Source organism: Citrus sinensis, chromosome 9 (assembly GCF_022201045.2).
Source record: "Citrus sinensis cultivar Valencia sweet orange chromosome 9, DVS_A1.0, whole genome shotgun sequence".
Classification (NCBI taxonomy): domain Eukaryota; kingdom Viridiplantae; phylum Streptophyta; class Magnoliopsida; order Sapindales; family Rutaceae; genus Citrus; species Citrus sinensis.
Genome location: NC_068564.1, coordinates 30,592,154 through 30,614,975, shown reverse-complemented (window position 1 = coordinate 30,614,975; position 22,822 = coordinate 30,592,154). Strand labels below are relative to the sequence as shown.

General features: G+C 33.8%; 5 protein-coding genes and 1 pseudogene across 5 annotated transcripts; 2 read left to right on the top strand and 4 right to left on the bottom strand.

Moving 5' to 3' along the window:
- The first annotated feature begins 456 nt into the window (after nt 1-456).
- LOC102620546 (ankyrin repeat-containing protein BDA1-like) lies at nt 457-1,961 on the top strand (annotated as a pseudogene).
- Nucleotides 1,962-2,362: 401 nt separating this feature from the next.
- LOC102621105 (uncharacterized) lies at nt 2,363-3,155 on the top strand. Its single transcript, XM_006474607.3, has one exon. The coding sequence runs from the start codon at nt 2,477-2,479 to the stop codon at nt 3,119-3,121; it is 645 nt and encodes a 214-aa protein (XP_006474670.2). The 5' UTR covers nt 2,363-2,476; the 3' UTR covers nt 3,122-3,155.
- Nucleotides 3,156-4,868: 1,713 nt separating this feature from the next.
- On the bottom strand, nt 4,869-5,955 carry LOC102608313 (17.7 kDa class II heat shock protein). The gene has a single exon (XM_006474398.4). The coding sequence runs from the start codon at nt 5,719-5,721 to the stop codon at nt 5,245-5,247; it is 477 nt and encodes a 158-aa protein (XP_006474461.1). The 5' UTR covers nt 5,722-5,955; the 3' UTR covers nt 4,869-5,244.
- Nucleotides 5,956-6,672: 717 nt separating this feature from the next.
- On the bottom strand, nt 6,673-9,080 carry LOC102608604 (ankyrin repeat-containing protein BDA1-like). Its single transcript, XM_006474399.4, has 2 exons — nt 8,396-9,080; nt 6,673-7,761 (listed from the first exon to the last, which is right to left on the bottom strand). Exons 1-2 carry the CDS (start codon nt 8,969-8,971, stop codon nt 6,904-6,906), a joined length of 1,434 nt encoding a protein of 477 aa, XP_006474462.1. The 5' UTR covers nt 8,972-9,080; the 3' UTR covers nt 6,673-6,903.
- A 2,652-nt stretch (nt 9,081-11,732) lies between these two features.
- Nucleotides 11,733-13,558, bottom strand: LOC102609177 (ankyrin repeat-containing protein BDA1-like). Its single transcript, XM_006474401.4, has 2 exons — nt 12,823-13,558; nt 11,733-12,696 (listed from the first exon to the last, which is right to left on the bottom strand). Exons 1-2 carry the CDS (start codon nt 13,387-13,389, stop codon nt 11,854-11,856), a joined length of 1,410 nt encoding a protein of 469 aa, XP_006474464.1. The 5' UTR covers nt 13,390-13,558; the 3' UTR covers nt 11,733-11,853.
- Nucleotides 13,559-18,148: 4,590 nt separating this feature from the next.
- LOC102608896 (ankyrin repeat-containing protein BDA1-like) lies at nt 18,149-20,206 on the bottom strand. Its single transcript, XM_006474400.4, has 2 exons — nt 19,348-20,206; nt 18,149-19,224 (listed from the first exon to the last, which is right to left on the bottom strand). Exons 1-2 carry the CDS (start codon nt 19,912-19,914, stop codon nt 18,379-18,381), a joined length of 1,413 nt encoding a protein of 470 aa, XP_006474463.2. The 5' UTR covers nt 19,915-20,206; the 3' UTR covers nt 18,149-18,378.
- Between the last annotated feature and the right edge of the window lie 2,616 nt (nt 20,207-22,822).

Here is a 22,822-nt window from a genome sequence, read left to right as displayed (position 1 = left end):
GGGAAAACTCTGCTAAATTAAGACTAGACTGTTTTTCTGCCTAAATTGAGAGTAAATTGTGAGTCATCCCGAAATCTAAATTGAACTGTTTTCCCGTAAACACCTTGTGCTAACTTAGGCATCAGAGGGTTTACGCCGATAAAACTACCGGCGTCTCTGATCCATTTCTTTGCTAACACGGGCTTAGCAAAATAAAAAGGGATGATTTCAACCTAGTAACGTAAGCGATCATTAAGGCAAGGAGAGAGTGACATCGTTCCATTAAACATATAAGCGTTGGTGGAAAAATCTGATCGGATAAAGGGCGAACAGATTTTAGCATCAGCAGTTTCTATTAATTTTATTAATCAATATGGGGTTTTGCTTTTTTTTTCCCGTTCGCAATACCCTCATTACCGTCGTGTCTACTTTTGATTGATCGTCAACGTGAAAGCGAACATCCAGGACAACGAATTAATGCCTCTGGAGCAGCAGAGGCTGGTTTTCGCCGACAAGAGCCTCTTGGCTGATTACAACATCCAGAAGGAGTCGACGCTCCATCTGGTGGCGCGCTTGAGGGGAAGAATGCAGATCTTCGTCAAGACGTCGACCGGAAAAACCATCACTTTAGAGGTGGAGAGCTCCGACATGATCGACAACGTGAAGACGAAGATTCAGGACAAGGAGGGGCTTCCGCCAGGCCAGCAGAGGCTCATCTTCGCCCGCAGGCAATTTTGAGGACGGCTGGACTCAAGCCGATTACAATATTCAAAAGGAGTCCACTCTCCACTTTGTCCTCCGTCTAAGTGGTCAATGAGAAAGATAGTTAAAGTTTGAGAGTTAAAGTTTGAGAGTTTGTTTGGTCAATGAGAAAATGAGAGAAAATTTAGAGAGTGGAGAATCATTTCAATACGTTTTCATCAATCGAATTTGTTCAGTTACATGAGTATTTATATAGCAGTCTCGAATCTTCTACAGACTAAAATGTATGTTGCTATTGTTAAAACAGCTTGCAACAAACTCTAGCCAGGTCAGCTTCCACGTCATCATTAATAACAAACTCAACTAACTATACCAACGATTACAAACTTGCTTAGCTAATTAAGCTAACTGAATAAGCTGATGATTAATATATCTTAACAAAGATGATGTGACATAGCTTCCCTGCTTGGACATTTAGATTTTGTGTAGGAAATTTTAAGGCGAAAGCCTGAGCAAGCCGGAGAGCTTGATTCCCGAAAAGCATCACCACTTCACTTGGCAGCTGCAAAAGGGTACCTTGACATTGTACTAAAATTGGTATCTGTCAATCCCGAGATGTGTTTTGCTCGCGATATAGATGGGAAAAATCCTCTGCATATTGCTGCCATCAGGGGAAATGTTAATGTCTTGAAAGAGTTGGTTAAGGTAAGGCCCCAAGCGGCCCTAATTTTGATGGAGCGAGGTGTGACAATTTTACATGCATGTGTGAATTACAACCAGTTGGAGTCCCTGAGGTTGTTGGTGGAGATAAGGAATGATCATGAGTTTGTGAATTCTAAGGATGACAATGGCAGCACCATCCTGCACCTGGCCGTCCTTGAAAAACAAGTTGAGGTATACACGCGTTTGAAACCAACCTTAATCTGTTTGTTTCCCAAAAATTATTTTCTGTTTTTCAAAAATGAAAATGGGGATAACTACTATTTTCACAAATTAAAATTGGAAAGCAATTTTATCTCTTATTTAAGTTGTTGTGGAGAAAATTTGGAAATTCAGCATTGTTTCTCTTCCATTCACTCTTTTAACACAAATACATGTGTCTTTAAAATGTGCGGGCAATATACAGGTTTTGTTGCGTCTCTAAGCATCATACTATTGCTCGTAAGCTGCTTTTCTTTTATAAAGCGCAGGTTTTTTATATGGATTTTGATCGTAATAACATGGACAACAATATCTTCTATGGCTGCGGCTTATCTGGTTATGGTCTATCGTCTAAGTGACAAAGAAATACAGGTTCATAATTATGTACTTTATGTAATGATTGGATGGGTTTGCTTCGATGGGATTCATCTTCTCGCCCACATCGTACGCCTTACTAAGAGGATTGTAAAGTATCTAATTGGAAAAATGAAGAAAAGAAGGGGACCTGCAAGCTCCAGTAGTAATGAACATGCAGATCATACTGTCTAATGTATTTGTGGAGCTCCCATTCGTTCAATGGTTCCTGAACACATAAATTAGTTATGATACAAATGTATGCAATGAATAACCTAGGTAACGCTTTCAAGATGATTTTTATTGCCGAAATTGTTAATTGAGTAATGCATTTACGCTGATTAAATAAAATGTAACTTTTGTATCAGTTAGAAGAGAAAAAAGAAACAGTTGCGTTCTTCAATACTGAAGTTCTTGAGAAGTATAAATTCATCGTCAATTCCTACCAGCCAAACAAATTACAGATCACAGAGAACATCCAGCTGCATTAGAAAGAATTTTCTCTTAGCTAACTGATTAGATGGCAAAAGATGCAGTACCTGTGATGTTGATTGCTGTATGCATAGCGATTCTTGTCCCAACAGGATTGGGACAAGAAGTACCAACTCTACCATTCGGACAAATTCCGGGAGAAATTCCAGGCTTGCTAGTGCCTATATCAGATGTAATAGAGTGCTGGTCTTCATTGACAAACATACCAACTTGTCTTACGGAGATCTACGGTTCATTTTTGGGTGGTCAAATTGGCCAAATTGGTCCTGCTTGTTGCGACGCCATCAATCGAATCAGCGGCAGTTGTTGGCCTAAGATGTTTCCTTTGAGCCCGTCTTTCCCTTCATTGCTCAAGAACTATTGTGCTTTACCTCCATCTCTAGCATCCGAAGCAAAAGCCGTGAGCAAGGTCTCTATTCCGACCGTAAACGTGACTGAAATTAAAGAGTGCTGGTCATCCATTACAAGCTCAGAAGGGTGTGCTTTAGAGATCTTTAAATCACGCACCATTGGCCAAATTACTGGCATTGGCCCTGCTTGTCGGGAGACTGTTACCAGAATCAACGGGGAGTGCTGGCCCAAAATGTTCCCATTTAATCCCTTCTTCCCACCATTGTTCAAGAACCGTCGTCCTAAGGTCACAGAGCTTGCAACAACACCCCAGGCAGTTTGAACAAGCTTATATTTGAAGGCTTAATTTCAAATAAAGAAATTGTTGAAGCAAAGGCAGAACACCTTTACATTTAATTTTTTTGTTATTAATTCATGACTATGATTCCATTCTTTACAAAAAGAAATTTTATTTAACAGATTATAAATATTTTGCGTATTACATATTTCTGATATCCGCAAGTTTAGGGATGGCAATGAGGCAGATATAGGTTGGATCTACTCTGCTCTAAATCCAAATCCATAATAAAAATGAAGATCCGTCATGAATTCACATTTTTTGCTCCATATCCAGATCCAAAAAAGAAATAAATATCTATATCTGCTCTAAATCCGAAAAAAATTAAAATTTGCTCTAGATCCGTCATGAATTCTAAAATTTAGTAATAAAAAAGTAATAATTTTTTAGAATGAAAATTGAAGGCTAAAATGTATTGATAACAAATAAATTATATAATTTTTCTCAAAAATATAATAAATATTGTAACTTATACTTTTACACCAAAACAATAAAGAAAAAGATAATAAAATATCATTCAAAAGTAATTACAAGAGTAAGATCAATCTAATATTCTATTGTCTCTTTCATCATTCTAATATCCACGACACACCTACCTTCATTCCTATAACATTAGATAATAACATAAATTAAATATGATTTATATTCAATCTTTTATTATTTTTATTATGACCATATTTGACAAATATATATGAATAACTATATTCCTTCAAAATTATTTGGCCAATATAATAAAATAAATTATCAGGTTGTATTACTTGACTTGCAATTTGAATATTGCATGTACATGTTTTGGGTCTGGCTGACCTTTAAATTTACAAAACTAACCTTTAAGTTTTAAGAGTTTAAATGCATAGTAAATACCACTAATATACGATGAATAAAATTTATTATCATTATAATTTCATAATTGTTAAGAAACTTTTAAAATAAAATAAAATTAAAAGATGAGTGAATATGAATATAGAATTAGATATTAAGATAGATCCATATCTGCTCCAGATTCGTCTTAGATCCGCACATCAATATTTAAATCTGATCCAAATTCATTTTAAATCGACCCAAATTCAATCCGATTGAATTTGGATCGCGTAAATCTTAGGTCAGATCCAATCAATTGCCATCCCTACGGCGAGTTGTCTGTTATGGTCATCTTCATACTTTAGCTCTTTACTTGTTCATGCCCCGATAAGGCTTGTGCTTTGGCTCTTTACTTGTTCATGCCTCGATAAGGCTCGTACGGTGACAGAGGACAGAGGCCCATTCATGCTGTGGTCCACTTCCGCATTTCAGTCGATCACGGGCTTGCAAAACGAGGACCTTGTGCTGAGCCCATTTTGCTAGCTGGTACGATACATGGGTTTAACCGTTTAGGTGCTTTCTAACTGGTGCTTCATCCACGGTCAACCCTCACAACGAGCTCTTCTCAATCAGTTTGATTTATACAATTGCTGCAAAGATTTCTTCAAAGTTCGCCCCTTGAAGCTGTAGATTTAGCATACCAATTTCTTATCCACTAACAAATATCCGTATAATACATAGTTCTAAAGTACACTCATTTAGGTTATTGTAGTACTTACCTATATCGGTCCACATTTTGTTTTTCCATTGCTTTACTAAAGATTAAATATTGTTAACGGATAAGGGTAATTTGTAAAACAAACAGAACTAATTAAAAATTAAAAATTAATGAAACAAAATGAGATGATCAAACATCATTACTCTAAATGGGTTAAGCCGAGCCAGACAGTTCAGATTCGAACCATGTCCGTGTTCGTTCTTTCAATTAACACACTGTGAAAGATCGGTACAATAGGAGAAGATTCTCATCGTTTGCTCTCTAATTATCATCCACACTCTCATCTATTTGATTCTTAGAGCACGAGCACCAATCTACTCCATCGTTTCATTTTCCTATTTTAACATTAAGAAGACTGACAATTTTATTCATACAACATTGATGAGATGAGGCTCACAAGATCAACTGGGGACACAAGACGGAACAAACACATTTGATAACCCAATTAATTACAAAACTCCACAAACATCACGACACTCAGATAGTCAGATTGATAATTGAGTCACAAACACAACCAAATTAAAATGTCTCAGGCAACTTGAACCTGAATGGTCTTTGGCTGCGGTGGGGGCACTTTCTCGACAGTGACTATCAAAACACCGTCCTGACACAACGCAGATATCTTTTCCACATTAGCATTGTCAGGCAGCACGAACTTCCTCATAAACTTGCCAAACCTCCTCTCCATTCTCACGTACTTAACACCATCTTTGTTATCTTTCTCCTTGGGATCCCGTTTCCGCTCTCCGCTGACCACGAGCACGTTTTCGCTCTCAACTTGGACCTTGATCTCGCTGGCCTTAATCCCTGGCATGTCCACAACGAACACGTATGAATTCGGATACTCCACCACATCTGCTGGTGTTGCCGCCATGGCTTTGGCATCCCGAACGTAGGCTCTTGACGGGTTGTTTCGGGTATTTTCTTGTTCTTCAGGCAGCTCCAGCACGTCTTCGAGGATTGAGAAGAATGGTGAATCGAAACCTGCTAGGCTTCTTAGATCCATGTTGTATTCTTCTCTTTTTTTATATATATGCGAGAGCTTTAGCTATGCTAGTGCGATTTTGTGTTTGCTTAATTGCGTTGCGATGCTGGTGCCTGGGGAAGTTCTTATAAAGACTGAGGACGAGCCATAGACGGACTAGCGAGTACGTGAGAGTTCTGGAGTCATCAATGAAATTTAACATAAAAAGTGGGTTACTATCTTTTCTGTAATGTTCTTGACCAGGCCTAGGGATCTCTAGAACGTTGGAGAACACAAGGGAGAGTTCAGCTATACACCAACACCTCACTCCTTCTTAACGTCCTTTTATTTTTCAATTTCTTTGTGGATGTGCTAAGGTTACTGGTTGTCACGACTAATGTAACGGACAGTTTCTTTTTTAATTCGTTTGGCAGTTAAATGATACAACCAACCGAAAATCTTGCGTGGGATAAGGATTAAAGCACAGTGCCCCGCTGACTTCTTTTGATATTTAACTTATTTTAAATTTTGATAGCCACCATTATCTTTTTCAATAAAAGAACACTAAAAGCAAACAAAAATTAACCTAATTAGTTAGCATGTATTCTTTTTATTAGAAACCCAAATTACCAATTGCTGAGATTAGATCTCAACCAAAAATCAACTTTGCTTATTGAAACAAATTTTATGATTTAAATTAATGATTACGTGAGACTACTCTTGCACACTTGTTAAGATTTGGTTACTCCCACTACGAAAGTGTGGTAAAACCAGTCAGCCTACTATATGCAAGAGGAAAAAGTCTTAGGTGTTTATGGGACATTATTCTTATTCCATTCACTCGTTATCACGTGTATATTTCAACTAATCATGATAATATATGAATACATATTACAAGTAATAAATGGAGAAAGAACAGTGCTCTTGAAACACTTGATACCTTCTTATGCAAAAGTGATTAAAAATATGTGTTCGATCAGAACCCGGGCGATCTATTCATCTAAGAAAACTCAATGAAATATGTAGAACATAAAAATACTGAAAAGATTAATAACAAATTAATCAATAGACACATATATACTACAGATGTAAACTGATCTAACACGGCATAAGTGATAAAACTGAAGGGATCCCTACGTTAGGTAGTATGGATACATAACTATAGAAACACCTGAAGTGTACAACACAAACAAACTAGAAAATGTGCTGTTAATTTATAAGGTATCATAGTGGCGATGGTCGTCTTCTTTTCCCAATCAGACTACCAAATTTCTTGAAAAAGATTGCTAATAGACGAATTGTGTGGCCCAGTAACAGAAGACCCATAACGGCACTCCACACTTTAACCCCATATTCTACAACTCGTGTGACCGTTCTCTCATCTTTTTTAGGCGTAAAAACAAGAATAGAAACTCTGTAAGTAAGAGCCATGGAAGTAATTGCAATCCAAACTGTAACAGTCAAAACCCACATGAAAAATCTCCGCTTGAAAGGCAACCCAGTTATGAGAAGCAAAATTATGCTCAACGATGATATGAAACCTGCGGTATTGAAAGCAAGGTAATTAGCGTATCTACTCCTGTATTTGTAAGCTATTATTGCTGTCCCTGCTTGGTGCGCTTCTGCCGTGCTATTTTCTTGTGAGCCATCGCCGGGCCCGGGGAAGTCATCTTGCCATACACCACCAGGAGGGTTGACCCCAGCTTGAAATGCCATTGTGGCAATAAGAGATGCTACCACCATCAATGCGTCTCGTTTTCGAGTAAGCCAATCTTCCGTCTTATTCTTTTGCTGTAAATTGATGAGGCACTCTTGGGGCAGTGCCTTGAGTTGGTCATGTGGGATAATGGAATTGGACACAGCTCTATTATTCCTCACAGAGCGGCCAATACTTGTACTATTCCTGTTCAGAGATGATTGGATTTCAATGGCTTTGAAGGCTCCAGCGCCTCGAAGAGAATCTGCGATGTCTAAATCTTTGATGTCTCTTCGGCTTTGTGCAAGTATGTCCAAAGCCGTATATCCGTGCGTGTTTAGAGCATTTACTTCCACCCTCGTATTCACAAGCAAATAGTTTATTGTCTGCACGCAGCACGCTCGTTATTAATAGAATGATGGGTTAAATTCACGAGCTAAATCAGGTCAAAGTAAGGGAATTTAGCGGTTTTACTTATCACAAAAAGAAAAAGGCATTTCTAAGGGGTAGAATATAAAACCAACAAACTGGAGAGATCACAGCATAAAAGTGTAAATTGAAGGGTCCCTACGATAAATTTATAAAAAATCATGATAAATTGCTATTTGAACTCTTATCCTCCTAATTTTTTCTCCGGTCAACAAATCATAGTTTTCATACTCGGAAAAGTCTGAGCCTGGTCGGTTGATTTTGTCAAGCCTGGCTAGTCAAGGAGAAAAATTTACTGAGGTAGTTTCTTTCCTAGTCAAAGGGTTAAAAGAGAAAAAAAGAAGATTAAAAAGATTTAGTTATTTTAGATATTTGTTGTTTTAGTTGTGTTAATACAAAGTCTAATTTTCATTAAAAAAAGGTCTAATTTAAAAAGACTCACTCACAATCTCTAAAATTATAAAGGATTTTTCACTATTTAATTTAGTTATTAACTGCAAGAGGCCGAACTAACTAGTGGGTGGTTTTCAATATGTGTTTCCATTAATTTATAAAAAAAATTTTAAAAAAAAGGTAGAAAAATATTCATACCTCAATTTGTTTATCAGCAACTGCAAGGTGCAAGATGCTCATGCCATAATCATCCTTGGCGTTCAAGAAGTCAGGATCATTCATAATTGATACCAAGAACTTTAGGGCCTCGAATTGATTATGCTTAACACACAGATGCAAGACGGTCTCATTCCAAATAGTAGTAGAATAAGCTGCAAACGGTCTGGCTCTGAACAACTCCACCAAAACTTGAATCCGCCCTTTCATGGCTGCCACATGAAGCGGGTTTCTTCCGTCAACATCACGAGCAAGACACATGTCAGGATTTACTTGTAACAACTCTTTTACTATGTCAACGTAACCCTTCTGCGCTGCCATATGAAGAGGCGAAGATCCCCGTGAATCCAATTCTCCGGCTAGTACAGGCGTTCTGCGTAGAATTTCCTTGGCAAAATGAAGATGCCCGCGTAACGCTGCAACATGCAAAGGGGTCTCATGGTGACGATTCGCGACCACTTTATCAAGAATCAGAGGGTCTTGTTCAAGCAATTGTAGCAAGGTTGTTATATTTCCTTCAACCGATGCTTCATAAAGCAAGCTTTCCATTCTTTCCATCGTTTACTATTAATTAAAGAGCTCTTTGGTTTTGGGACTATATAAGAACTTTGATACAGTAGTTAAGAAAGTATGTACGTATAATATGATTGGTAATACATAGGGAAGCATCCTAAAAGGTTAGAATTTTTCAACGATCAAAATTCAATTAATTAGATGAGTCTAATTACCAATCTCCTTATCATACTGTTTCTTTGACCAAAATGGATGATTATGTTTTCTTTTATATTAACGTTGATTTGTAAACGATTGAATATGACCTCATGCATGCAGCTGGCAGTCGCAAAGGACTTTTTCAAGATTAAGTAGTGGAATTTGAAAATACTTGTTTAATTTGTATGACATAGTTTGTTAAATCATCGAGAATGGAGAAATTTTAATTTCTTATGTGAATTATTATTTTTAGATAATTAGACGAATATCCATGAAGTGCAATCTGTGTATAGCGAGTATTTATTATGGTACGCAGCTGATGAAACGGTCACATATTCATGGATACTGAGGCTAGACTGTCTACGGAATTAATTTTGTCTTTGTGAAGAATAATTTTTCAACATCTTTAATAGGCTCAGGAATTTCATTACTGGGAGACCATCTGCCACGGGCTTGAGTATTCAAGGACAGATTTTGAACGATGTATAAAAGAAAACGAAACCTCAGGTCAATTCATATATGCTGAGAAGACAGGTCAATTAAATGTCCGTCATTCTAACGTATAAAAAAAAAGTTGTTCGGTTTTCTAGGTAGCTTCCGCAAGTGTGCACGTGTCCGCCCTCCTATGTACCTATCTTATTCCTGCTATCTGACGCAGTCAATATATATTATATAGCAAATGTTAAGTCACACAACTTCGTGCGAACCACATAAAATTATGGATCCGTAATCTGTGTGGTTCGCATGATCATATGAGTTATATAAATTATATCAAATGTAATTTAGAGGTTATAATATTATATATGTTGTTGCCATTTAATTTTTTTAATTATTATTTTAAAAAAAAGGTTAGAAGGGCTGACAAATTAAAGTCCGCTAGCTCGGTACCCCCCTCAAGATTTGTGGATTTTACCTCAGGTATACCTCCTTTCTCCTTTAAGATTTCTTAGGACTCAGATACCCAATTCTTACAAAACTATTCGGCCAGCTCCTTGGGGCATGTTATTGCCATATGTGATTTTATGCTGAAGGTGCAAAACTCATTTAGTAGTCTGGATATTGAAACGAAAGAAATGGTTAAGAATATCATTATACCTGAGCTTTCTTTGCGTTTTCCTTTTTTGTCTTCGCTCAGTAGACATCGAGCCGGCCCTATAGAGAGGACTCCAACGCTCAAGTCAACTTTGGTTCTGGTTTAGATTAAATGAAAGAAAAAATTATGGGAAATAAATTTAGACTTCTCTTTTTCCGTTGAGAATTTGCTAAAAGATACCTTTCTCAACCTCTTGGCCTTATTCATAGATTGAGAATGTGATTGTGGTGAGAGATTTATATCTGAATCTTGCTCGTCCAATATTTATGATTCATGTTTGCCATTAGATTCATAATTAAGTTTGTTTACGTCGCTTTCGGCACGTGATTTTGTTAATAATCACATCCTGTTAGTAATCGCGCTTTTAAGTTAGTTTTATAGATTAGTTTCAAACTTTGTATCGTCATCGCGTGACCTTTAATGAAAATCACGTGTCGAGCTCTATTTGAATTAAGACTTGGAGAGCTCGAATCCTCTTTCACAATATTTATTATGATTATCGAATATGATCCTGGGATGTCCTTAATATGCGGCGAGGTGTAAATGATCATAGTTTATGGTACTTTCTTATATATATATATATATATATATATAAGAAAAAGTATTAGTTCTCTCACCCTTTTTTATGAAACAGAGTTCAGAGAAGAATTTTGCTCCAAAAAGTGATAAATCTACTCTTTTTTTTGCCATTTAGAGTTTAGTTCTAAAAACTTCTCTAAGGTAAAAGTGGTCTACTATTCAATTAAGGAATCGTCCTCCCATTGTTCAAAATTTTGTTTTAAGAAGAAGAGTCACACTCCAATCCGGAGAAATTCTACATTCGCAAAATATATAGAGAGATTTAAACTTGACCTAAAAAAAAAATGGAGATGATGAGGTGTCAACCGCTTAAAGAAGAAATAGTCGATCTATCTCTCTCCTGAATTCTAATACATTTGAACTAAAAATATGTAAAATAATATATGTTAGAATGATGTACATAAGTACTTAATATGCGTGTTCAAGTCCGTTTGTTATTAAATAAACTACTGTGTCTAAGGTACCACCAATAATCTAAGAACTTAAAGTCGAGAGTCAACTATTCTGACTGTAATTACAGATCAAAAAGAGAAATGTTATTGTCTGAAATGTATTATTTCGATAAAATCTTTTGGAAGTGGTACAAGAAGAGTAGAACAACTGTTACGTAATAAATAAATAAATTATTTTTTACCGAAAATATTCATTCTGATAGTAATATGGTACTCGTCGTGTGAATAATATGGGATCATATAATTATAAATCAATTTAATGCACCTTTCATGATACTTCATTTCAAATAAAAATTTTAGAATAATTTTGAATAAAATATTGCTCACCAATTGAATTTGAAACCGATCACGCATCCTTACATATAATTGTCATCATTATTCTTAAATATCATATTATAATTATCTCAAATGAAGCCTGTCTTATATAGTGACAATCAATTAAGTTAAGCTGTTAAGAGAACGAATAAATGTAACGATTGCACAGTAATATCAGAACATTAATTATTATTCTTCAAACTCAGGGTAACATAATATTTAGCACAACTCATGGTATTCAGTCACTACATGTACATTTATTATATTCATCCCACGGGGGGTTGTACACATTAGACGGTATTAATAGGACGTGCTACCTGAGCATCCGAACTTGAGGGTTGCCGTGGTGATCTCTTCATTAATTTTAGAAAAAATTTTATCATCTTCACTATAAGGCGGACAATGTGCGCGAGAATAAGAATCCCAATGAACCCAATCCATCCAAGTAGCACAATTGTTGAAGCATACCAGGGTATCATGCTGTTACCCGAATTCGTAATACCAAGTATGGCGAACAGATAAGCTAGTGCCATTGCACTAATTGCAACCCACATTATCACAGTTAAAATCCACATGAAAAACCTACGCTTAAAAAATGGGATGCCGCTTATGAACAATAATATGATGCTAAGAGACGCCACAAAGCCTGTGGTGTTAAAACCAAAGAAAAGATTGTAACTAATCTCATCTTGAGTTAACATTACCGAACACCCTGCTTGATGTCGTGAAGCGTCGTTTTTTGGGGAATCATCTTGCCATACACCCCCAGGAGGGTTCAGACCAGCTTGAAATGCCATGGTAGCGATGAGTGATGCTACCACCATTAATGTATTACGCTTTTTTTCCGACCATTTATCTTCTTGCTTTTTTCTAGCCTTTTCTGGACGTTCACGCCCTTGATTACTAGGGTCACCAGAATGGGATGTTATGATCGATCCTGTCCGTGTCTTTGTGGTGCCTGAAGCAGGTTCACGTGTTTCTTTCAGACTTCTTGCTCCAGCGCATCGAAGCAGCTCTCCAATCGTCGAATTCATGTCTAATTTTCGTTGTGCTAAAATATCCAAAGCTGTGAAGCCATTTGCATTAACAGCATTTACTTCTATTGTAGTACTGCCAGTCAAGAACTTTACAGCCTGCACGTTTCCAAGTTTTACGTTATATAATTTAAATACAAAGGGAAAGAAGGAGTAGAATTATTCAACTAATTAATGGGAAGGAGATATATTATTAGTTATTAGCTAGAGTATATATATACACACCTCTACTTGTTTATCGATGACGGCGAGATGCAAGATAGTGTTGCCATCGTCGTCCTTCGAATTCACAAACTCATGATCATTCAGTGTCTCCACCAGCAACTTCAGGCACTCCAACTGGTTATAATTCACACAAGCATGCAAAATTGTCTCACCTCTGTCCATCAAGATTCGACAGGCCTTGGGTCTCACTTGAACCAACTCTCTCAAGACATTAACATGGCCCTTGATGGCGGCAACATGTAGAGGATTTTTCCCATCTCGATCGCAAGCACAACACATTTTGGGATTGACCGATAATAATTTCAGCACTATGCCAAGGTGCCCTTTTGCAGCTGCGAAGTGAAGTGCTGACGATCTTCTGGAATCGAGCTCTCCAGCTAACTCAGGCTTTCGACTTAAAATTTCCCGCACAAAGCTTTCATGTCCAAGCATTGAAGCTATGTGCAAAGGGGTCTCAGAGTAACAACTCACCATTGATCTATCGAGAAGCAGAGCATCCTCTTGAAGCAATTTAAGCAAAGATTCTACGCTGCCCTCAACCGCTGCTTCATAGACCCTCCTCTCCATTTGTTTAAATTCACCAGACTGGTCACAAAAGAAGTTACAATCCTTCGAATTTTTTTTTTCTTATTTTCTCAATTGTATGTAGGCTCACAAAGATTCAAGTGATCTCTCCGTTATGACTCGAAAGATGAAGTCTGGTACTTCATTTAAGCTGCATTATTTTGGAGATATTTCTTTAGGTCTAGTGAAGTCAACTTACAAGTCTTCTTGGTGTGGGGTTAATTTTAGGAGACCGATTTATTGTGGACCACTTAATCCTCATGGCTTATCCCAAATCATATGGTGGACTGACTTTAATGTCAGGTTATATATTTTTTTTTTGGTGTAAGTTATTTGGTATCCGGCGATCGCATTGGGTCTTGACTAATCTGAATTCAAGGTTATCATATGGTGGACTGACTTTAATGTCAGGTTATGTTTTTTTTTTTTTTTTGGTGTAAGTCATTCGGTATCCGGCGATCGCATTGGGTCCTGATTAATCCGAATTCAAGGTGTAGTCACAGTTAAGACTCTTTACCCCTCCCAAATGAGGTGTTTAGTGAGGATCGAACCCGAGAGCTCTTCCCACAAACTTAGCCTGCGCTGCCAACTGAGTCATAACCATTTGATTCAGGTTATGTTATTTTACTCTAGTGGAATTATCTATTAATTAAATACTTATTTGCTATGATTTATTTGATAGTTTGCTTATTTAATTTTATAAGTATTTAAAAAAAATTGGTGTTTAGATATTTTGTGAGTAGAATTTTTTAAATTTAAATAAATTAATTTACCTATGCTAATAAAATTCAAAATTTGAGTTTTTGAGAATAGAAGTTAGAGAGCTTTTCCTAAGAAATATTTCATATAAAAAATATCCTTAAAATATTTCATTAATTACATAATAACCTATTACGTACAAAACCTACAGAATAAAAAGCGTTGCCGCCATCTACTTTTTTTCTTTTCTTTTTTTAATAAAATAGCCGGCACTTTAATTATACAAAACCGTATACATACCTAACACTTGAGTGGAAACTCATCGTCATGGCCAACACTTTTGGTGGGGAGTGTACCTTTATCTTTGTTTTTATTATATCAATCATTATGTTTATTGCCACTATTTTATTATATCAATCATTATGTATATTGCCACTATTTGGGACTATTTCATATTTGTTTTTATTATATTAATCGTTATGTCGATTCGATTTCTTCTGAATACCGATGTTTTACTCGCCTCTAATTGGAGTGCCACGTCAAAATTATTACATGGTGTGCCTAAGACTTCCTTATATATAAAAAATAATAATAAATAAATAAAAGTACCATACGCACCTATATGTTAATAAGATTTCGTATTATTAAGGTGCCTACAATGCAATTTTCTTTTCTTTGATGTATGACGAATATAAAATATAAAAGACGAAAAGAATGCCCACACCTCTTGTAGTGCGAAGGCAAAAGCAAACTCTTCGGAATTTTTTTTTCCCCTGAATTTTTGCCCACCTTGTCGTTTCCATAAGAATCCTGCATTGCATTTACTTAAGAGATATTATTTTCATTGAGACGGCGGCAATCATAGAGGTATGTAGGCGCTAGGGGTACAGCAGAAACTGTTAAAACTGTATTGAAACAAAACGATTGGACCCAAATACTGCAAACATTTTTTGGGCCACTTATTGCTTCGACATCGTGGCCTAACACATTGGGCTATTTGTTGTTGCCAACACGGTGAAACTATTCCCACCCCTTCAAAGTCCTCTTAAAACCCCTCCTTTTTCGCACTTAAAAATATTATAATAACGTAAATATCGAATGACTCTCCTTTTAATTTCAAAAGGAAAATTTATAATGATCCACTTGTTTGTTTTGCATTTTTTAAAAATACACAAACACTTTTTTTTTCAGCGCGCTACCTAAAATTTGTTTTTTGTTACATTCGTCCACTTCCGTCTAATTTCCGTTAGTGGATTTAACGGAATATTAACGAAATGACCTTTTTACCCCTCAAAATTACAATTTAACCCAAAATAAATGAAAATTGGAGATAAATTGGATGGATTTAATTTTTTTCAAAGGTGGATGCTAGAAATTGGAGGAAAATAGTGTTTGTTGCTTGCTAAATTTATCTCCAATTTCTATTTATTTTTGGTTAAATTGTAATTTTGAGGGGTAAAAAGGTCATTCCGTTAAATTTGCTAACAGAAATTAAACGGAAGTGAATGAATGCAACAAAAAGCAAACTCCAGGTGGCGCGCTGAAAAAAAAAGTGTTTGTATATTTTTAAAAAAAGGCAAAATAAACAGATGGACGGTTATAAATTTCTCATTTCAAAATAACCCTCGTTGTCCATTTTATTTCAAGCCGCAATATCATAGTGGTTCTTGTTGCTCACAAAAAAAAAAAATTGTCTCAAAAAAGGGTAAATGAGCAAGCGCCTGCCCAAAAAAAAACTCCTCCAATTAAAATGAGTAATTTTTGCTTTAAAAAAAATGATAAATGAGCAATAGTTATTCTTGTTGCTCAAAGACTCTTCATGCTTAATGATTGCATGTTGCAGCTCAATCAAAAAGACGAAAGAATTGAAAAAAAAAAAAAAAAAGCTTACTCGTCTTCTCTTTCCGTAGACTGATTGTTCGGTTTCAGTTCTCAGATTTCAATTTTACCCTATGTCCTCATTTCATCTCTTGGATTTTCAATTATGGTGTGGGTTTATTTGAGTTTGGAGATGGAATTGTGCTTATTTGGTAAGTGTTGAGTTTTGGGTTTTTTATTTGAACATGAATTTTGTTAGTTGCGATACAAACTGAGTTATAATAAGTAGGTAAATTTTTAGATTGCTTGTTCTTATAATAATTTCTTTTAAAATGTTTGCTTATTGAAAATATAGATAATCGAATTATATTCAAGGTTATATTTGCTGGCTTATTCCGATTTGTAGAAGAATTTTGCAATACCCTTTATACTATTACGAATTTGTTAAAGATTATGGAAGTTGGGATAATGTAGAAGGTTTTATTAAATTTTTATTATTTAGTCTCAAATCCCTACTAATTTTCAAGCAACTTTTAAAAATGTATTTCTGCGAATCCTAATCTTCATTAAATTTTGACTTAGTGACTTCATAGGCTTTTAAATTAGTTGAATTCTACATTTCAATCATAAATTTTAAGGTGCATTATGCAAGATAGGATGTGCTAAGATCGGAGGAGATGAGATAAGATAGAATATGACTGAATTATGTTTAAATTGTCTTGTATTTGGTATAATTCAATAGTTATGAATAAATTGGATTGTAATAATAATTTTTCATTATTAAAATTAACTATAAATAAATAAATATTTTAATCATAGTTTAATTGTATTATTACAAATGAAAGTTCATTTAATATAAAATAAAAAAACATCTTTGATTGTAAAATACTTTCAGATTTTTACTAATAATATTTTATATTATAATATTAAATTTTATTATTTTTATTATTATTAAAATATGATTGAATTATGTTTAAATTGTCTTGTGTTTGGCATAATTCAATAGTTATAATTAAATTGGATTGTAATAATAATTTTTCATTATTAAAATTAACTATAAATAAATATTTTTTATCATAGTTTAATTGTATTATTACAAATGAAAGTTCATTTAATATAAAATAAAAAGCATCTTTGATTATAAAATAATTTAATATTTTTACTAATAATATTTTATATTATAATATTAAAATTTATTATTTTTATTATTATTAAAATAAAAAATTATTATTAATAATACAATTCAACGTCAAAATTTAAATAAATATTTTGAATATCAATTTAATAATTAATTTAAAATGTAAATTTGAAAATTTGAAATTTTAAGAAAATTTAATAATTATATAAATTAAATTATTATTATTATTGTTTAATGTGAAAAACGAAATATAATATTAAACATATTACTTACGTAAATAAATAAATTATTTTTAATAAACATTATAATACTAAAAAATTATTTTAAATGAATTAATTAAAAAGTCATAATTATAATGATTATATTTATTACTTACATTATTATAGGTGCAGGATATCCATAGTTAAGTGGGTATTTAGGACTATATAAAAGTGAAAGATATTACCTTCTTAAATTTGGTAGAGATAGCTAATCAATGGGTCATAAAGAATTGTTCAACTACAAACACTCTTTCTTGATATGTGTTATTGAGTGTACTTTTAGGGTTTAGAAGAATACACGGAATATTTTACGAAATATGACAAGTTATCCATTCAAGAAGTAGGTTGAAGATAGTTATTGTTACCATGACTTTACATAATTACATTAGAAGATATTCACAAATTCATGATCATTTTGATGAAATAATGGATGAGCCAAGTCATAGTATTAGTGAACATATATATAAGCAATATTGCATCTCATAAATAAAGTTATGATACAATTGATAATACAGCTCAAGATATAATAATCTTGAGAGACAACATTGCTGTGAGTTTAATGGAGGCATGACAAAATAAATATACGAGTTTTGTAATTAATTACATTTTAATTTTATTATGAAATATTATATTATCTTTATTAGACATAGTTGGTATAATTTATTTCTTCAATCAATATTTAAAATTAAAATTTATTTATTTTAAAAATTATTTATTACAACTTGTGCAAAAAAATAAATTTGATTTATTAAATATTAATTTAATTTGTGAAGTAATAAATCGTAATTGTATGTCAATATAATAATTCAATGTATGAAAAATAATGTGATTTGTTAACAATTAAAAATAACGTTATTTAAAATTAATTATTACAAATATTCATGCACTCCATAAATATTAAAATTTACTAAATATCATCAGCTTCTGCAGCTTAAAAGATTCAATATTTTTACCAAACACTATCGAATTCTACTCTACAACTATAATTTTTACACCCCAGCAATTATAACTTAAAAATTATTGTATCTAACTCTCAAACGCACCCTTATTATACTCATCCCACGGGGGCTGTGCACATTAGACGGTATGAATAGGATGTGCTGCGTGAGCATCCGAACTTGAGGGTTGCCGTGGTGATCTCTTCATTAATTTTAGCAAAAATTTTATCATCTTCACCATAAGGCGTACAATGTGCGCGAGAATAAGAATCCCTATCAGCCCAATCCATCCATCCATTACATATAAAAAACCACACTGGGGTGCCACGCTGTTACCCGAATTCGTAATACCAACTACCCCGAACAGATAAGTTAGTGCCATTGCACTAATTGCAACCCACGTTATCACAGTTAAAATCCACATGAAAAACCTGCGCTTAAAAAATGGGATGCCGCTTATGAGCAATAATATGATGCTAAGAGACGCCACAAAGCCTGTGGTGTTAAAACCAAAGAAAAGATAGTAAACACTCTCAACATTAGTTAGCATTATCGAAGACCCTGCGTCATGTGGTGAAGTGTCGTTTGCTTGGGAATCGTCTTGCCATACACCACCAGGAGGGTTCAGAGCAGCTTGAAATGCCATGGTAGCGATGAGTGATGCTACCACCATTAATGCATTACGCTTTTTTTCGGACCATTCATCTTCTTGCTTTTTTCTAACCTTCTCTGGACGTTCACGCCCTTGATTACTAGGGTCATCAGAATGGGATGTTATGATCGATCCTGTCGGTGTCTGTGTGATGGCTGGAGAAGGTTCGCGTGTTTCCTTCTGACTTCTTGCTCCAGCGCATCGAAGCAGCTCTCCGATCGTCCAATTCACATCTAATTTTCTTCGTGCTAAAATATCCAAAGCTGTGAAGCCATTTGCATTAACAGCATTCACTTCTAATGTAGTACAGCTGTCAGTCAAAAACTTTATCGTCTGCACGTTTTCGGGTTTCGCATTATATATAAGTTAAATACAAAGGGAAAAGAAAGAGTAGAATTAATCAACTAATTAATGGTAAGGAGATATATCATTAATTATTAGCTACATTATATATACCTCTACTTGTTTATCGATGACGGCGAGATGCAAGATAGTGTTGCCATCGTCGTCCTTCGAATTCACAAACTCATGATCATTCAGTGTCTCCACCAGCAACTTCAGGCACTCCAACTGGTTATAATTCACACAAGCATGCAAAATTGTCTCACCTCTGTCCATCAAGATTCGACAGGCCTTGGGTCTTACTTGAACCAACTCTCTCAAGACATTAACATGGCCCTTGATGGCGGCAACATGTAGAGGATTTTTCCCATCTCGATCGCAAGCACAACACATTTTGGGATTGACCGATACCAATTTCAGCACTATGCCAAGGTGCCCTTTTGCAGCTGCCAAGTGAAGTGCTGATGATCTTCTGGAATCGAGCTCTCCAGCTAACTCAGGCTTTCGACTTAAAATTTCCCGCACAAAGTTTTCATGTCCAAGCATTGAGGCTACGTGCAAAGGGGTCTCAGAGTAACAACTCACCATTGATCTATCGAGAAGCAGAGCATCCTCTTGAAGCAATTTAAGCAAAGATTCTACGCTGCCCTCAACCGCTGCTTCATAGACCCTCCTCTCCATTTGTTTAAATTCACCAGACTGGTCACAAAAGAAGTTACAATCCTTCGAATTTTTTTTTTTTAATTTATTAATTCCTCAATTGTATGTAGGCTCACAAAGATTCAAGTGATCTCTCCGTTATGACTCGAAAGATGAAGTCTGGTACTTTATTTAAGCTGCATTATTTTGGAAATATTTCTTTAGGTCTAGTGAAGTCAACTTACAAGTCTTCTTGGTGTGGGGCTGACTTTAGGAGACCGATTTGTTGTCGACCACTTAATGCTCACGGCTTATCCCCTATCATATGGTGGATTGACTTTAATGTCAGGTTTTACAAAAACCGTTACTATTTTATTATTTTTATTGTTATTTTTACTCTAGTAAAATTACCCATTAATTAAAACTCAATGCCATTTCTTCTTCTCCTGTTATTATTGACTCGCCCTAACTCAATCTTTTTCCCTTAATCGTTTATATAGTCATTCTCGATCTTTCGGTGATTGCCATCATTATATCCCCGTTCATATTACTCTCGACTTCAATTCTTTTATTCCTTCACAGCTTCAAGTAGATATTCTGTTAATTTTTTGCAAAAAAATTTATAATAACCTGATTTTTTAGTTTACCAAAAATCCTTTCACTTTCAATTCCCTTCATTATACCAGGATATCTTTGTGACAGCCTGGCCTAGCACCACATATCCACTATGGGTTGGATTTGAGTTCCGAGTGGGTACAGTTCGATTCGGATCGAAATTGAATTAACAGAATCAAATCGGTTCGGTTATAATTTCATAAAAAGTAAATAAACTAAATAAAAAAATAAAGCCAAATCAAAACCAAACAGTTCGGTTTCGGTTCAATTTTTCAGTTCTGTACAGTCTACACCTTCCTCTTCCCCATTAGAACTCCGCATTTAATTTTTTTTTTATTAAATTTGTAAACAATAAGAAAAGCGCAAGGCTCCTTTCAATCGGGGAAAAAAAACAAGAAGGGGGACGAAGCATAAGGCTCCTAGCAACAAAAATCAGCCTGGGTTTTTTTTTTTTTTTAAAGGGTAATTTTTAAAAACCTCCCCTGAGGTTTGAGGCTGTTGCAAGTAGATGGTAAAAATTATTTTATTTGTAAAAGACCCCCTACCGTTAGTTAAAATTTTTATTGACTAACTGTTGACTTTAAAAAGACAATATTACCCCCAATAATAGTTTACGTCAGTTAAAATTTCCTTAAAATCTTAAAAAAAATAAAATTACAAACTTAAAAAAAATTATATTTTATATCAAATAATTAAGATTTGTAATTTTATTACAAACTTTAAAAAATTACATTTTTATATCAAATAATTAAGATTTGTAATTTTATTACAAACTTAAAAAAAAAGTTTACGTCAGTTAAAATTTCCTTAAAATCTTAAAAAAATTAAAATTACAAACTTAAAAAAAATTATATTTTTATATCAAATAATTAAGATTTGTAATTTTATTACAAACTTTAAAAAAATTATTTTAAGATTTGTAATTTTATTTTTTTAAGATTTTAAGGAAATATCAATAACTTGATCATGGTGAAAATAATTGTTTTAATTACTTATGAAATTGTAAATATTTAGAATTGTAAATATTGGGGGTAATATTGTCTTTTCAAAATCAACAGTTAGTCAATGAAATTTTTAACTAACGGTAGGAGACCTTTTACAAATAAAATAATTTTCACCATCTACTTGCAACAGCCTCAAACCTCATGGGAAATTTTTAAAAATTACCATTTTTTTAAATGTCCCACAACTCTTGCGGTGCGAAGGCAAAAGCAAACCCTTCGGAATATATATATATATATATATTCCCCCTGAATGTTTGCCCACCTTGTCGTTACCCATTGTGTTTCAAACCCCAATATCAGAGTGGCCCTTGTTGCTCACAAAAAAAAAAAAAACTCCTCCAAGTAAAAATTACTTGTCATCTCTTTCCATGGACTGATTGTTCGGTTTCAGTTCTCAGATTTCAATTTTACCCTATGTCCTCATTTCTTCTCTTGGATTTTTCAATTATGGTGTGGGTTTATTTGAGTTTGGAGATGGAATTGTGCTTATTTGGTTTTTATTTGAACATTAATTTTGTTAGTTGCAATACAAACTGAGTTATAATAAGTAGGTAGATTTTTAGATTGCTTGTTCTTATAATAATTTCTTTTTAAATGTTTGCTTATTGAAAATATAGATAATCGAATTATATTCAATGTTATATTTGCTGGCTTATTCTGATTTGTAGAAGAATTTTGCAATACCCTTTATACTAATACGAATTTGTTAAAGATTATGGAAGTTGGGATAATGTACAAGGTTTTATTAATATTTTTATTATTTAGTCTCAAATTCCTACTAATTTTCAAGCAACTTTCAAAAATGTATTTCTACGGACCCTAATCTTCATTAAATTTTGACTTAGTGACTTCATAGGCTTTTAAATTAGTTGAATTCTACATTTCAATCATAAATTTTGAAGTGCATTTGGTATGCAGCATAAGATATGATAGAATGTGATAGGATGGGATGAGATGATATAAGATAGTATATGACTGAATTATGTTTAATACTGTCTATATTTGGTATAATTCAATAGTTATGATTAAATTAGATTGTAGTAATAAATTTTTATTATTAAAATTAACAATAAATAAATAAATATCTTAGTTTAATTGTATTATTAAAAATGAAATTGACTTAATATAAAATGAAAAATCTTTGATTATAAAATATTTTAATATTTTTACTAATAATGTTTTATATTATAATATTAAATTAAATTATTTTTATTATTAAAATAAAATATTATTAATAATTAATTTAAAATGTAAACTTGAAATTATAAGAATATTTAAGAATTATATAAATTAAAATATTATTATAATTTAATGAGAAAAATGAATTATAA